A 16,460-nucleotide genomic window follows, 5' to 3' on the forward strand; every position below is an offset into this window, starting at 1 on the left:
AATTTAAAAAATTAGCAAGTTGCACAGCTCCCATCCTTTTCAATCACATGTTTTTGAAGTCATGCAGGATGATGTTCTGGGATGAACAATGGTTCTATGGAGGAACTTGGTCTGAGTTGGCCAAGGAATATAAATACTACCACTGGTCATGAGGATCACTCTGCTGATGTGGCCAAAACAGGAAAGAAATAGGATTAGCTGGCACAGGACAGCTGTGTAATTTTCTTCTCTTCAGTATTATTTTATATTCATCAAGAAATGATAAGGAAATAGGCACAAAAAGCAATGTTTTAAAAAGGAAATTCAAAGTAGGACAGCAAGTATTATGCTGACTGCTTACTCATTCAGCATTTCATTAGGTCCAACTCCTTTTGACATTCTCCACAATGGTAGTAAAGCACTCTAGAGATGCTCCCTGGCTGCATAAAAATTTTGGAGAAAGATGGCCGAGTAAATTAAACTTGCTAGACAATTTAGAATTCCCCTAACAGTTTTGATTCAATTCAGGGTTAGACCCTGGGTCAGTCCTTTGCAGATCAATGGATTCTAATTAGCTCTCATCTAACTGCTGGAAAAAAAGAAGGCACATGAACTTGAGTTTTCCAACCATCAGACTTCATTAGAATCCAAACTTGGTGACACAAGTGGTAAAGCCTCTGAAGACAAAACCCCTGCAGTCAGTAAAAACCATTATCTCGCCATGTTTTCTTCTAGAGAGGCCTTGGACAGTTCATCACCTGAAAAAACTTATCAATTACCAATTCTCCCCAAGCCATCTCTCCCCCTGCACTTCCCCTCAGAAGAAAAACACAAACAGCAACAACCAGCAAAAAGTTTTAAGGACTTGAGCATACACAGCAGGGTACAGAAACCAATTGGGATGTGTGTCATGATGCAGCAACTCTGTAATTCCTAAGACCCAATCCATAGTCCCTAAGTGGGCTGCAGCACCTATTTCAGACTAAGATCTCTGAAATGCGTATCAGACATGGAAATCCTGGAAGGCACCAGCCCTGAAATGCAGCGCTGTACATCTGGAAAAGCTGGCAGCTGTGAGATACTGATTACATGACAGCATGCTCTGCAGACCTCACTGGGAGAAATGAACAGGCACCACCACATCTAGTCAAGACAGCTTTTTCTCCTACGGCTCAAATGAGCAGTCCAAGCATGGGTCAGGTGGGCAAGTTGAGCATATCCTGTGCTGTAGAAGTAAGGACCATACTTCCAATAGAGATCCAGGATGTGTAGGAGATAAAGAACTTTTGAATAATGAACTTACTTCCTTTCCCACAGCTTTGCTTATTCAGGTAAAGAGCGGAAAATTTCTCCTTTGTCAAGTGATAAATGGGGTTGCTGTACAGCTGTGACACATGTTCTCCCAGGTCCATCAGTGGGAATGTACATCTTCTTCTGACAAGGACAGCTAATTAGCAAGTGCTAATTTCAATTTATTTTTCAGAAGCATGAAGAGTAAGCTGGGTTTTGGTGGGGGGTTGTTTAGCTTTTGGGTTTGGTTTTGGCTTTTTTTTGTTGTTGTTGTTTTAGGAAGGGAAGTGGAAGAAGTGATCAGTAAAATGAAAAAGATGATGTTAGCCAAAGTCTCCAAGTTTTTCACTGCAAACAGCCCCGCAATACTGTCTGATAAGGGTAAATTTGTATTACCCTTGTACGAGAGATAACAAAATGGCACTACCAAAAGTACAAACTGACTTACTCCAAATCATGCCAAGAGCCACCAGAAAACTCTACAATTGCCCAGGTTCAACCCCTTTACCACATGGGCTGGGCCCAAATGCTTGTTTGCATATAAATAAAACTACTGATGGTGAAACCAGCAAGCACCGTTTCATACTTAAGTCCAGGAGAAAGAGCTGGGAAAATAATGAAGTATACATGGAATGAAGTAAGTACACATGGACTGTGTACCATCAGAGCGTATGTACTTCTCCCAGATACCTGCATATCTTAGTAAAGACAGGTTTTTTATTGGAGAGGATTCAAGACAGTGAAGTAACCATGCAGCCCTGCATTTGTATTCTAATTCTTTATCAAAATTTCAAACACCACCTTTGAATAAACTCCAGCAAATACAATCCCAACACAAGGGCAGGACCAAACATCCAAAGGCAATCATGTAACTTACAAGTGGTCTCAACGGGAATACTTTGTAAATTGTGTTTGAAAAAAAAACAAACAAACCAAAACCAGCAAACAAACAGAAAACTTTCAGCATATCTGAAACATCCAGTCTAGCAAAGTAATTACATACTAGTGATCAGATAGGCCACTCCATTACAGCAGAAAAGTCCTCACCTGAGCTATCATCCACCTCTAGGAAAGCAATTCACCCTTTCTGCAAGTGTCTGGGCAAGTTATCCGCAGCACAGCATCCCTGCAGGTTGATCCTCATGCATAAGGGTTTCTGTGCCTCCTGCGCAGTGTATGTGTACAGGCTGCACGGTGCACTCACTATTTTAGAAGTGGTTAAGATGATAAAAGAGATCCAGTGCCTCAGACACCACAAGGAGGATATGCATGAACAACTGCTAGGTGGATTCATTCACATAATTGGTTTCTCCATTCACTTTTCCTCTTTACACAGAAACCTAATCTCCTGTTTCTCTCTTGATGTGTACATATGATAGTTTTAGCCCTAATAATTACATTATTACTGCATTATTACAATATATTATAATTATTATAATAATTACATTGTTAAGATCAACTAAAAGGCATGCACCTCTAGACGTTTCACATATAACTACAAACTGATAAATGAACTCTGCATTTCTGGTACTACACAAATATCGGCAAACTCCTCGATACGGTCAGGCCAGAGCACACACTGTGAAGCTATGTGATAATACTAGTACGCACACTACAATGACTACAAACAGCCAAATGTGAGCGTCTACTTTGGAGCCTTCCATCAGGTGACTGCACATGAAAAGCTTCAAGTTTGTTTCAAGTTTGAGGTTTCTAGGGCATCTGATATTCTGGAGATCAACAATAACATAAAGCAGGTGATATAACATACGGAAGCACGTCTCTGCCTCTGACAGGAAACGTAACACACACATTTAGAAGAAAAAGAATCCCCGCAGATGAAATCTGGAAACAGTTTCACTGGTGATCATCACAGTTTCACAGACACCGGTTAGATCTAGATCAATCATTTTTATATTTCTATTTTTAGACTGCCATATTATTCCAGTGGAGGTAAAAGACCCTGGATAGCAGAACTCATGACAATAGGCACAGAGATTTTGGCTGCCTTTTGAGTTCTCTTAAAAATGGAGCCATGGTCTTCCAGTGATTTGTACTTCACAGCAGCATAGAAAGTACTGATCTTAGGCTGTAACTTAAATGCCAAATACAAATTCAACATAAACATCTTAATCACAATAAAGGAACACAACTTTTTCATTATATGGTTTGGCTTGGTTTGCAACTGAACTACGAAACCAAACTGTTACTGCTTTAAAAATAACATATTCTAAAGCATTTTAAGGACACCTGACTAAATCAAAATTAGCATTCCAAAATCAGTAATGACAAAATATGTACTTTAAATGGAAAAATGTTAAATCGCTGGATTGCAAAAATAAAGAATCTATTAAAGATGTATCAGCTCCCTCATTTCACACCTTCTTGCGTAACAGTCCTACACTTGCAGTAGGAAGGCCTCCCACCTCCCAGACACTGAACACCACGAACCCAGAGGAAAGAAACCCACTGTTCTCTGTGGCTCTTGGACAAGATCCCAAGTCAGCCTTCAACAAAACTGTGGGGTTTTGTTGTTGTTAAAAGCTACTGTAACAGGCTTGTTTCCCATCATGGTATCTCCATTTCCTCCCAGAGATAAACTACAGCTGCTACACATTTTATTGGAACGTGTAGTTAATCAGTAGCTCTCCAACTCATGCCAATAGTCTCATGGATCCCCAGGCCCCGTGTTCTATTGGAAAAATGAACAATTTCACCTATACATCTGCACAAAATTTCCCTGAAACTGAACAAGTGAATGGCGCTCTTCATCATGCCTAATTCTTCATTCATTTGGTGAATTCAAAGTTTCTCACAGAAGTGTCCAAGATTTTTTTTCCTCTACAATGTGAGTTAAATGGAACCCTAACATCTAAGTGGTATGTAAATGCTATGCATACAGCAAAGGTGGAGAGCAAGAAGAGCCAGCTTATTTTAACATTAAGAAATAATAAAACATTCTTGAAAGCTGTATGGGGCTTTCTGCTAACAGAAAGATCACATTCAGTTTAATGATAAATCATCTCCTCTACCATGAAGTGCAAAGAAACTTAAGTTGAAACACACCCTTCACTTTTCGAACTAGCCCAATACTGCAAAAGCTTTGACTCCTAAACTGAAGCCTGCTGATTCTCTTTGTCATACAGGAGTAACACACAATACTTGAGCACGTTCTGCAACATAAAAGGCATTTTCAGGGATCTGTAATGGTTTGTGCAGAAAGCACATTTCCAGGTGTTCTACCACGGATGCTTGGAGAAACCACAGTGCATTCCTTATCATGAGAGTGAGGCATCTACCCTACGGTCTCTACCCACACAAAACCACCGGTACATGGCCAAAACTTGGCAAGACTCTAGCGAGACATGCTTATGCTTTTGGCAGAAGGGAGCTGACCACTTTCAGCATCTGTGTCCTTTGCCAGCTGGCCAAAGAGCATACAGATGCAAGGGAAACAAGTATCTGCCCACTAGCAAAAATAAATGCTGAGTAAAGAAAAAGTGTGTGTGTGTGTGTGTGTGTGTGCACATGTGCGAGTAAGTATTCATACGTATATATTTATTTATATATGCACACCTGTGCTTTGGAAAAGGGAGTAATATAGTTAAACTGGAAAAAAATTGCCTGCTACTAGCCCTGCGGTATCATTCTCTGCAATGCTCTCAAACAACAAACAGGCACTTTTTCTACTAAAACCTTCTAAGTTGTATTTCAAAGATTAAACACAAGGACTGCAAGGATGCTAAAGAAAAATTTCCTAACAAAGTCTGAAGTCAGACCTCTTTAAAAAGCATGCACTTACAAGATTCTAGCAACTTAAAGTAAGCGCATCATTCTATCTTCTCTTTTTGTTTCTTAAAGAACGAGTGCCTGTGGAAAAAAACACTACATATCATCATTTGGTAAAACACAAAAAGCCTTCTGGGTTCAGAAGATACATGAGAAATGACTCAGAAAAATTGCCAGGACAAGAATTTGCAGCTGATAGGTTAGCTGAGAGAGGGAATCTGCCTGTAGATTAATTAGATTCTGCAATCACAGCCCCTTTTCACCCATACACATCCCACCACTATCATTACATGATCAACAGATTTTAATGAAAACTAACGCTTTATTTTGAGAAATTCCAGCTGGACTGCATAGAAGGTTGACTTTCCTACATATTTCTTGAAAACTGTACATATCACAAGTGCACGTTTGTTGGCTGTAAAGGTGTACAACAGCAATTTTTTGCAATGACAGTGCAGAGAGGGAATATGAGATCTGTGTGCTAATGAGCTGACACTGCAGAGGCTAGAGCAGTGTTAGTACAGTGCACTACAAGTGCAGAGCAGAAAGACATACGTGGGTTATTTCGAGGGAATTTGATCTGCAGAACTGCATGCATAAGTCAACATTAATAATAACATCCTTTATCAGAGGTTATAAGAACAACATAAGAGGTGCTCCAGTGATGAATTTATACATTTGAGTTGTTATAGTCATATTATTTCGAAAAAGCCATCTCCCTCCCTACACGAGCTTTCTTGAAGAAAAAATAACATCCACGTTTTACTTGATTTTATTCATTCACAAGTCAAGCTAACTTTTTTCCTTTCCGTTTTTCTTCCCTTGTGGCAAAAAGCTTTATATTTTCAAAGATGTAATAAATCCCCTCCCTCCCTGAGCCCACTGATAAACTTCAATTCACATTTAAATACATCGGAATTTCCATCTGTGCTTGTATTTTCTCTCTGTTAAGATATTGTACAGCTAAATAAATAGGTAGGAAGATAAATACAGAGTGGATGAATACTGTGGGCATGTTTGTAAATGAAATACACAGAGAGAGGCTCCATGTAGCAGTGAAGCAGGGAATACGTGTACATAAATCAAATTATGCATAATTTAACTGAAAAAGGAATGAGAGGGAGGGGCTTAGGGCAGGAATTTTCTTTTGCTTCTAAACAAGTTTGTTCCCATGCTGGGATATTGCCAAATCAGACCTGCCTAAGGTGGGCTTTTTATCTCTGGCTCATGAGGATACTTCACAAGAGACTTTTTTTTTTCCTCCTGCCTCCGGAATGCACCAGATTGCACCAACAGGGATATGCAGCTGTATGGTAAGAACATAAGTCTCTCCTGAGCAGAGACACCCCCCCCCCCCAATTCCTGCACACATGAACACTTACTACAGTCAACTATCACATAGATCAAAGCAAAGAATAAAAAGTATTATTTTATGGATACTGATCAGTACAGGCCCTAGGCTCAAGCTACACATGCTACAATTTCTCCAGTTTTCCTTCAGCTCCACAAAGTCAGTCACAGCCTCCCTTCTCCAGCGAAGGCAGTCAAGAGTCACTGCAGGTTCCTCTCCTATGGATCTCTGCCAATTGCAAATATTGATCAAACGGCTGTGTGACAGCTCTGGAGAAAATATATGCTTATCTCTAAGAGAAGTAAAAATGTTGTGGGAATAATTCCTTCATGGCTATGGCAGCACCCTGAAATTATCTGCCACTCCACTGGGAAGTGAGGATGTGATTAAGGGTACTTAGGCCGCAATGTTCTACATGTTAGCCAGGTAGTGTGAGGAGCTATTAGCTCACTATAATGCATTGATATGTAGGAGCGTTCTGACTTTCAAAGATAATTGTTTCAGGTCCAAAAAGAGCAACTGTTCTATTTTTCTTTTTATATTATTTATATTGAGCTACTGAGACCTAGATGACTGGTGACTTGGACTCACCGCATTCTTTCCCTACCACCAGTATTACCAGATGGTTGACACAGCTATAGAGAAGGTCACCTTTTTATTTTCTTCCGTTTCTTTTTTCAAGTCTTCTATTTTTAAATAGGTTACTGTAGGTTGGTGTTCTCTGGTCTATGGTTTCTCCAGAGATTTAAGTTTTCCCAATTTTACTACACTGGTAACGTGTATTGGAACGTACAGGCCTATGCTACAGAAAACCAGCTCATCTGACTAAAATTGCCACAGCTTTTACTAAGCAATGAAAAAAATTATTAGGCGTCAGATGAGACGCATGATGACCAAATAATACATCGCTTCTGAAGGAGTATGTGGTTCACTTGTCTGGGGGGATCTGAGAAGCAGTGCTGCTAGAACTTTTAAAAAGCAATTAATAATTAATCGCCCAAGCAGTTTAATGTATTTAGTTTAAATCCATATAATTGATACTTAGAAAACTATGTTTGAGATACAGCCTCTTGAAGGGATTATACTGATAACGGATTAATAGTCTGATATTTGTTGTAAGAGCTGTTGGGGCCGGATAGGATTAGTAAAATAAGATGCAAAGTACAGACACGCTTTTATTTATCATTTTTCCACTTTACCAAATATTTTTATTGGGTATTATATAATTAACCCCCCTGCAAAAGTTTTAAAGGTCCTAATTCAAAGCCCTTTAAAAAGTGTAACGCTGCACTAGCAAGAACCAGTCACATGGGGGATATGTTAGAATACCAATCCAAAATTTTCCAAGTTATTCCCTTGTTGAATATTTTGTAACCATCAACTTTCTCAGAAAATACCTGAAATCCTAGAATGATAGAGTGTCTACTTGTGTAGCCTTCCAATTATGCAGCATGGGACAGGAATATAAGAAATATGCTGCCCCAAAGAAACAAATAAAATGAAGAAATAGCAGATATTCAAAACATTAAATTGTTTTAAAGCAAGTTTTCTGTACTCCAATACTTATTTTAGCACACTGCTTCCTCTTAGAACATTTTATACTGTGAGTATATAAACAGGGCTCCTGTTCATAACACAAAGTTAGCACATCGCATTCAGAGTCCCTTTAGATGATGTACAGGCACATCTCTGTATACCGCAAAGGGCATGCAACTACTTCACATGAAGACTCCATTCATTTTCAAAGGCTTACCATAAAACAGGTATAAAAGTGAACTTGGACACATCAGTACACCAAATGCTCAAAAATTACTATTGCTAAAGGAATGCTTTTTTAAATGCAGGACATGTACCAGTCTTTCAGAAAGCGATTTCACATTTTAACACCACATTAACACTACTCAAAGTTCTATTTTGCTTCTTCTGTTAATAAAGGCTGAAATTATATGTACGTACTGCTTGTGCAGAGCTATTTCTCATAACGCTAAACATTCTGGTTCCATTTTCTCTCTCCTCAGCTCTAACAGTATTTGTCAGTTTATAACTGTCTCAGCTTTTAATAGGACTCTCAGTGTAAGAAAACAACCCAGTATTTCAGGGTAGAGGAGGCAAGTAAGCCCCTCTACCATGTCCCCTCAAGGTCACTTCTAAACAGCTGGTTTTATTTGAAATCATGCTGTTTCACACAGCTAGGTTGTAGCCTCAACAGAAAAGGGATGTTAATTCAGCAGCAATTCATCACAGCTAAACAGCGCTACTATATAAATAAGATGGTTGTTTCTCTGGAAAACAAAACTAAAAGGGTGAAAAGAAGTGGTGAGAGAACTTTCTCTAAGGTATTATTCAACCATATAACGCTGCGAGTCCACTAAACATCATGCCAGTACACACATTTGTTGCATTATTTTGGATGAACAAGAAAGCCAGGCTATCAGGGAGAAAATGTATGCAAGTAACAAATAAATATATATATATTTTTAAAGCGTGTATTTACTTACAAGCATTTGTCACTGAAAAACTGTTGGAAGAGTCCAAGTGATCTACATGATAGTTCAAATGGAAGGGCTTTTCTGTGGTATTTTGGTTTGTGTTGTATAACTGCACAGCAAACCGAAATGCACTGTGCTCCTGAACAGTGTTCCTCATGAAAAGTCCACCTAGGATTGAAAACAAACCAAAACAAAACAAAACGGTATTTCAGAACCAATTTTGAGGAGAAACAGTGGCAATAGGTCTCATTTGCATACCGCACATCTCATGAAAGAACGAGCAGGAGCAGGCTGAGCCCGAGCACATAATTCTGACAGAGCACGTATATGAAATACGTACTCCGAGTCCAAAGTTAAGCTTTTAAAGCCATACACCACATCCAGGTGCCCCCGGAGCGATCCGGAGTCACCAGGAGCTGCAGGCACATCTTTAACACCCGACCACTGCCACAGGATGTCCGCACGCTGATTTAAGAGTCCAACTCGGGGAACTGTGCTCCTAAATTATCCCCAGACTACCCAAATAACGTCTCTGTAGAGTTATGGGCTAAGGACACGGGTGGCGTGGCAAACGTGCGGCTTTAAGCGGTCTGGCGGAGATCAGGCAGAGCTGAGCGCTGCTCCGGTGGAGAGGCAGGGGAAAGTCCCCCGTTCCACCCGGGTGCCCCCAGCCTCACAGCTCCACCGGCCCCGGGTTCAGGGCACGCCGTTGCAGACTGGCGCCGTGATTCCCTCACGTTGTTTGCTACACGGGATGCGCTGCTTCAGGGCGCGATTCCGCATGAGCACGGACCGCATCCTCCGCCGCTCTGAAGGGAGCGGACAGCGCGGCCGCCCGCTGCCGCAGCCCGGGCATCGCTCCTGCTTCTCGCTCGCAACGACGGGCAGGAGCCGGAGCGGGGCTGGCCCCGGAGCTGCACCCCCGCTCCCCTCCACACAACTTCCCCTCCTCGGCTGCAGGGGGGGGGGGGGAAAGCCTCGGGTCGCGGTGCCGCGGCGGGCGCTTACCGATACTGATGGTGTTGGGGAACCCTGCCAGAGCCTTCCCCAGCAGCCCCGCCAGCAGCAGCAGGAGGGTCCGGGGCACGCTCTGCCCCATTTTCTTCAGCCCCTGCGGTTCAGCCCCTAAAACGAAATTGGCGGCACAGACATGGGCGCAACTGGAGACTCGGAGTAGTGTCAATGGTGGTGGCGATGTTGGCGGAGGTAGTGGGAGGGTGGTCCCCCTCCTTCCTTCCTTTCTTTTATTTTTTTTTTCCTTCCCCAAATCCCTCTCCTGTTGTCTTCACCCCAGCCGGGGAGGGCTCATTGGCTGCGAGATTGCTTCCCCCCCCAGCGCAAGGACTTCCCCCAAAGATGGTGGGTAGCGGAGCCGGCGAGGGTGCTCCGCCCGGGCCGGGCGGGGGTTATCGATCAAACTTGGCGTGAGGCGGGCTGGCAGCCGCTCCGCTCCGCTCGGCCCGGCCCGCCCAGCGCTGGCGTCTCCTGGCCGCGGCGGAGCTCGGGGCTGCGGTCGGCGGGAGCTCACCGGGCTCACGTGGGCCGGCCCCCGGGCTGCAGCTGGCCCCTTTAAAGCTGCATCGCCCCGGTGGTGTGTGTGTGTGTGTGAGAGCGCGGTGCGTGCGCCTGGCTGCCGCCGGGGGAGGGGCGGCAACTGAGCCGGAGGCAGGCGGCCGTGCGAGGGGATGCGGTCGGGGTCCTGCCCGGGGCCGGGCAAGGCGGGCGGTGCGGGAGCCTCGGGGCAGGGATCCGAAAGGCGGCAGAGGCGCCTCGGTCAGGGGCGAGAGGCCGGGTGAGGGGTCGGGCGGCTCGGTGGCACCGGGCCTGCCGCTGGGCTGATAGAGGACGGCGGCCGCGGTGCGGGGCAGACGGGGGAGAGGGCCCCCGGGAGGGGAGAGGGCTGGCGGGGAAGCGGGAGCGCGGGGCTGCCGGAGGGAGGGCTGGAAGGGGCACAGGGCAGCGAGAAGAGGCGATGCGCTTTCCCAGAGGGGCTGCCTGGGCTCTCCCCATCCCTCTGTCAGTGCCAACACCTGAGGGAAGAGGTTCCCGCATTCATCCGCCTACAGTGCCATGAAGTGGAGAAAGACAAGGAAGAGTTCATCCCACGCAAGGGGGATATTAGGTTCCTTCCCTATCTCCTCTAAAGGAAGGAAATCCGACAAAGTCTCCCTGTCTGGGAGACATCCCTGCCAGATGCTGTGCTGTCCCAGCCCAGAGCACGAAGCATGGCTCACCCGGAGTAGGCTGGTGGTGGGTGCTGGACACTTAATTCTTTGCTATCCACTTGGCTCAGCACCAACCTTTATGTGCCTCTGGCCCGCACATCCTTAGGGAGCTATTGTGCTGCTTGAAGCTGAGCTCTCTGAGGCTTGATCCTGCACCTGTCTCCTTGACACCCCACTAATGGATCCTGTAGCTCTTTCCTTTTTTTGCTGCTTTGAGGCTCATAAAACTGTACAAAATGGAGACAGAAAATTGGTAGTAGGCCATCTAGTCCACCCACCAGGGAAGGGTGTTCTTCACTTACTCTTTCCTTTTCCTCTGCTTTCAGCAGTTTACTTTCCCTATAAACTACTCTGTGCTCCCCTTCCCTTACACCCTCCTCACCCTCCCCACCCTTAACCTCAGGCTCTGGTGTTCAGTTGAGTTAGGGATAACACCAAAAGAAGCTGGCTTTGCATTTGCAAAATAATCAACCTGTGCCACCGTCTGTAGCGTGGGAAAGGTGGCACGTTCCTGCTAATGGGCTAATGAGTTAACATCAGATTCAAACCACTGCTCTTCAGGGAAGCCAGAGCACAGGTGAAGAGCAGGACATTATGCAGGAACAGGACATTCGTGATGCAGGAGCGTAACATAGATTGACTCCTACTTGCTCCTAGGTGCATGCACTGATTGCTACGTGTTGTGTTCTTTATGAAAATCATGCCCAGAAGATGGAGTCTAATCCAGTTCAGGCAGGGGCAAGCATCTGCCTGCAGGGTGGCTGGTAATGTCCCTTGTTAGTATTGAGATAGCAGTTGTCACTTTATCTCTCTACTTAAAGAAACGGTTATCTGTATGGATAGGTGGGGTATGAAGTCCATCTTTGTACCTATAGCACTCCGCTAATATTACCAATGAATTCTTGTAAACATCCGTGTGAAGCATGACTGCATTGTTTTACAGATGTGAAAACTTAAAAATCAAGGGAAGCAATTGGCCCAGCCCACCTAAACAGGATGTTTTATACCAGAATTAAGGTCATGAGCAGCAGCGCAGTTTAACTGTAGAGCACTCTCTCAAATGTCCTAAGATAAGCATAGCAGGCCTGAAAGCTACAGACAGGTACCTGAAGTTTAGACATTGAAGATAGTTCTGAAAATCGGGTTCCTATCAGCAAATAATTTTCTGTTTGCAAACTTCTTATATTTCCTGATTCTACTCACCTCCAGCCCATTTCTAACACATTCTCTATGAAGTCCTGCTGTCCTTTTTTTGTGTCCTTTCCCAGTGGCTCTGCTTTCTTCCTGTTTACTTGCTCTCACAAAGTTTTCTCAATCCCTGCTGCTGTGTACTCCAGGCTGAGTGCTACTTGCCACACTGACAGCTGATGATGTACTGAAAAAGTATGACATAAATTGTTTAACATTATGGATGTTAGAACAAGAGAAGAGAGAAAATATCTGTGAATAAAGGTGGCTTGTGGCAGAATCTCATTTTCATACACAGCCAGTAGGGTGGGTACCTCATCTCAAATAAAATGGTGCTTCACAGCCTCATCTCGAATTGGAGAGGCTTATTATAACCCAAAATATATCTGTGCTTAGAGACAAATAGATTTTCATTACCACCCACATTTTTCTTCATGAGGCCCCTATACATTGTTATTAGCATTTTCAGTATGCACGTTGCTTTTTTGCTTAGGCAATTACTCTCATGGTACTATTTGCAGATACAAATGGTACAGCAGCAGTCCCATACAGATTTTGAGAAACCCAAAGAGACCCCACCCCAGTTTGTCTTTCCTACAGCAAACCCAGCATGTCCTAGGACGAAACCAATAGGGGATTAGTTGGCTTATTTGGATATTAATACCATGCAAGTAGCTTGTATACTTTGCTAGGTATGCTCAGTGGCTTGAGTTAATAAGTGCCATGGTAACCAAGGTCATAACAGACGCTTTCCCAAACCTTCCCTAACTAAATACAACCAAAATTTTGCAGGATAATCAGGGCTTCACGTGTAGATGGTTCACAGTGTTCCAGGACAGTAGGGGATCCTGTGTACTATCTACCTGAGAAGGAGGTACTGAGTTATAATTAGCTAACGTGTCCTCATTGTAATGTTTAATAGTGGATTAGAAAAATGCTATGGAATTTGGGACACTCTTCTCATTGAGCTTTCTGATTTTACAAGGTTAAACCCATAGTGTTAGCATAAAGCCATGGCAAAATCTACACCAGGATTTTGTGGCTTAAGCTTCACCCTAACTGGACTGCATTTATCACTTTTGTCATTCCTTTTTCTAATTGTAAGAGAGAAGGTCAGGCAGTGAGTTTCCCAGTTGTGTTTTTCATAATGCCAACCATAACAGGTTATAATTGCCAACAAATGTATTACCAACTGTGTCTTACAGCCTTTCCCTTTTTTCTTTTCTTTCTTTTTTCTTTTCTAATCTGGTTTTCTTCATAAAAACAAAGGACACACAATTAACTGAACTTTCTGTTAGTGTCAGCATTTAGATTAGCTAAACGGATTAATTCTACCATAGACACTTAACAGACAGAGTGATAGTGGGGAGAGACAGAAGCAAGATGAGAAGGGAGAAGATGAAACTACAGATAAGAGGAGTTGAGGGGAAAGTTGGTGTCAAAAGAGGGAAGATGAATACAGACATAACAGCTTCATATATTTTAGAAAAGAGGTCAAAAGGACATCTACTTCAGATGTGATTATCTTCTGAGTGGGCATAGAAGAAACTATAGAAACTCTCCTGTTTACCTTTCATTACCGTGCAATAACAAAAGACATAAAATGAAATTAAAAGGCAGCAGAGAGAGACAGTTTAAGAGAAATATTCTGCTATGCAGTTTATAGCTATTCTATAAAGCTGTCTTCTACAAAGCTGTCTTCTACACAGCACTCTTGGCAAAAATAATTGTTTTTAAAAGTTTCAAATTTTATGTGAATTAGCAGATTAAATGCATTAGACTAACTAATAAAAAGCTTTTGGGATTAATATTAAGAAGTCATAGAAAAAAGTATCTCCTGAATGGCTCAGAAAAGATCAACTCTTCTTATGCATGATGAGAGTTTCCAGTATGTCTGAAGTTCTCTGACAGTTTTTATACTGGTCAGCATTAGAGACAGGATAGGAAACTACCTGAATCACTGACTTGTTATTCATTTTTGCTAAGAACAGTTAACAGGTGAAATCCTGGGACCACAGAAATGCATAGTAGGTTTATTGCCATCTGAGCTAGGATTTTACCCAACACATCCTGGCAGAATAATATGGTCTGGTAGATAGGAATATGTTCTAGTACACAGAAAGATTATATATATATATATATATATATATATATATATATATATAGGAACAGGGTCAAGGAGGAAACTTGTTGATACAAAAAAGTCATTGCTCCATTACAGGAGTCTAATTCAATGTTAGGTAGCAGAAGCAAATTCATGCAGCAACTTTTATCGGAACTGAACTGACTGTTACAGTAATAACCTATATGTATTACAATTGCAGAACTAAGACACAAATGTGGAAAAAGCATGTACAAATGTCATCATTTTTCTTGGGTTGGTGGTATCTTCAGGATACATACTTCTAAGAGCTACAGGGCTGGTGGAGATGTACTGTTATTATAGTCTCATAATGTCAGAAACAATTTATATTACCTTCTGCTTTCTGATTAACTGTACACTAGGCACTGCTGGCATAACACATCCCTGTGATTCTTATTTAAACCTGTACTTTTGCTGTGCTCATCTATATTTATTACTTCAGGAAACAGTAAATCAAATAAAAAAGTAATGGTATCCCCTATATACTGTTAATAAAGTGATGCCTCTCTCTCTTTTTTATATCTATGAGTACACTTTTCAAGCAATATTGGGAGTTATATCCAGTTCATACCCACTTGAACTGTGCAGAATCTGACCACTGACTATTTAATTTCTGTATATAATTACTGAAATATGTTCTTAAAGACAATCTCTTTTAACTCTAAGTAGTGAATAATCACTTCAGAGAAATGTTTGCCAATCAAAAGTCTGCTTTCCTCCCAGTGTGTGCTTATATATTACCATGACTCGCCTCATCTCAGTTCAAAACGGACATTCAGTTCTCTGCTAATTTCAAAGAACCTGTTTTACTTCTGAAGTAAGCCTTTGCAGCTCTAGGGCATGGAATCAACTCTCTTTTTTTAGAGCTCATTTGATTCATAGAAACAATGTATTAATATGGGAAGGAAATTGGAAAAAGAAGCTGAGAAGGTTGGGGCTGCATGGAGACCTCAGAGCATCCTTCCAGTATCTGAAGGGCAGCTATAGGGATACTGGGGAGGGACTCTTCATCAGGGACTGTAGTGACAGGACAAGGGGTGATGGGTTAAAACTTAAAGAGGGGATATTTAGGTTAGATATAAGGAAGAAGTTCTTTACTGTAAGGGTGGTGAGGCACTGGAATGGGTTGCCCAAGGATGTTGTGAATGAATGTTCCATCCCTGGCACTGTTCAGGGCTGGGCTGGACAGAACCTTAGGTGATATGGTTTAGTGTGAGGTGTCCCTGCCCATGGCAGGGAGATTGGAATTAGATGATCTTAAGGTCCTTTCCAACCCTAACTGTTCTATGATTCTATGATTCAAATGGTGTCTCCCTTAGTCCTGGGGAATGTGTTTTCTGTGGAAGTGTTGGTCTTTCCCTTGCTTTGTCACTGCCCAAGAAATGTCATCTTAAATGTGAAAAGATTTCCCTGTACAACTTCCATGAAAATAAAGCATTTCCTTAGATGAAAAAGGTGCATATAGCATACATAGTAAGAATGAGCAGCTCTGGTAAAACCTGCCCTTAAAAACCTACCTAACCTAACACCAATTCCAACAGCATCTCAAGGTCTAACAAGACAATAAATGGAAGAAAAACACCAAGGATGCTAGCAAACTGTCAATATAGGGAATTTACAGAACAGCCCAGAACCTGAGACAGCAATAGGTAAAAACCTTCAGAAGGGAGAGATACCCTATTGCAGCATTGTAATCTAACCCACCAGCTGGAGATTTTGATCCCTGTATACTAAAAGGTCTAATATAGTCTTTAAATCATATTTTGTTGTATTGTGAAGGACTTGCATTGTTCATCTTCAGGGATGAATTTCACCTAACGTTATTTGGTTTATTGATTTTGGTGGGATTAACCAAGAGTACAAAGATGACTAGAGTTTTAACATTGATATGAATAACACAATGTGGTTCTGATAATCTGCAGTGTTTGGGAGACAAGCAAATCCTTTGAAACCCAGTGGCTTTTTTGTAAAGATCTGATATCAACAATATAGCCAATGTAAACAGA

At 42.4% G+C, this 16,460-nt stretch overlaps 1 protein-coding gene across 3 annotated transcripts in view; it reads right to left on the minus strand.

Moving 5' to 3' along the window:
* GRIA3 (glutamate ionotropic receptor AMPA type subunit 3) overlaps nucleotides 1-10,226 on the minus strand; it is a 153,637-nt gene extending 143,411 nt beyond the window's left edge. For all 3 annotated transcript variants that reach the window (XR_009962548.1, XM_062607471.1, XM_062607470.1), the window contains exons 1-2: nucleotides 9,907-10,226; nucleotides 8,908-9,066 (exon numbers count right to left, since the gene is read on the minus strand). Coding sequence is in view for 2 of the 3 variants with exons in the window: in XM_062607471.1 (XP_062463455.1) it covers nucleotides 8,908-9,066; nucleotides 9,907-9,997 (250 nt within the window). In the remaining variant the exon portion in view is untranslated. The remainder of the gene's footprint in view (nucleotides 1-8,907; nucleotides 9,067-9,906) is intronic.
* Nucleotides 10,227-16,460: the final 6,234 nt, after the last annotated feature.

Source organism: Pezoporus occidentalis, unplaced genomic scaffold (genome assembly GCF_034315485.1).
Source record: "Pezoporus occidentalis ecotype Australia unplaced genomic scaffold, CSIRO_AGI_Poc_V1 ctg123, whole genome shotgun sequence".
NCBI classification, from domain to species: domain Eukaryota; kingdom Metazoa; phylum Chordata; class Aves; order Psittaciformes; family Psittacidae; genus Pezoporus; species Pezoporus occidentalis.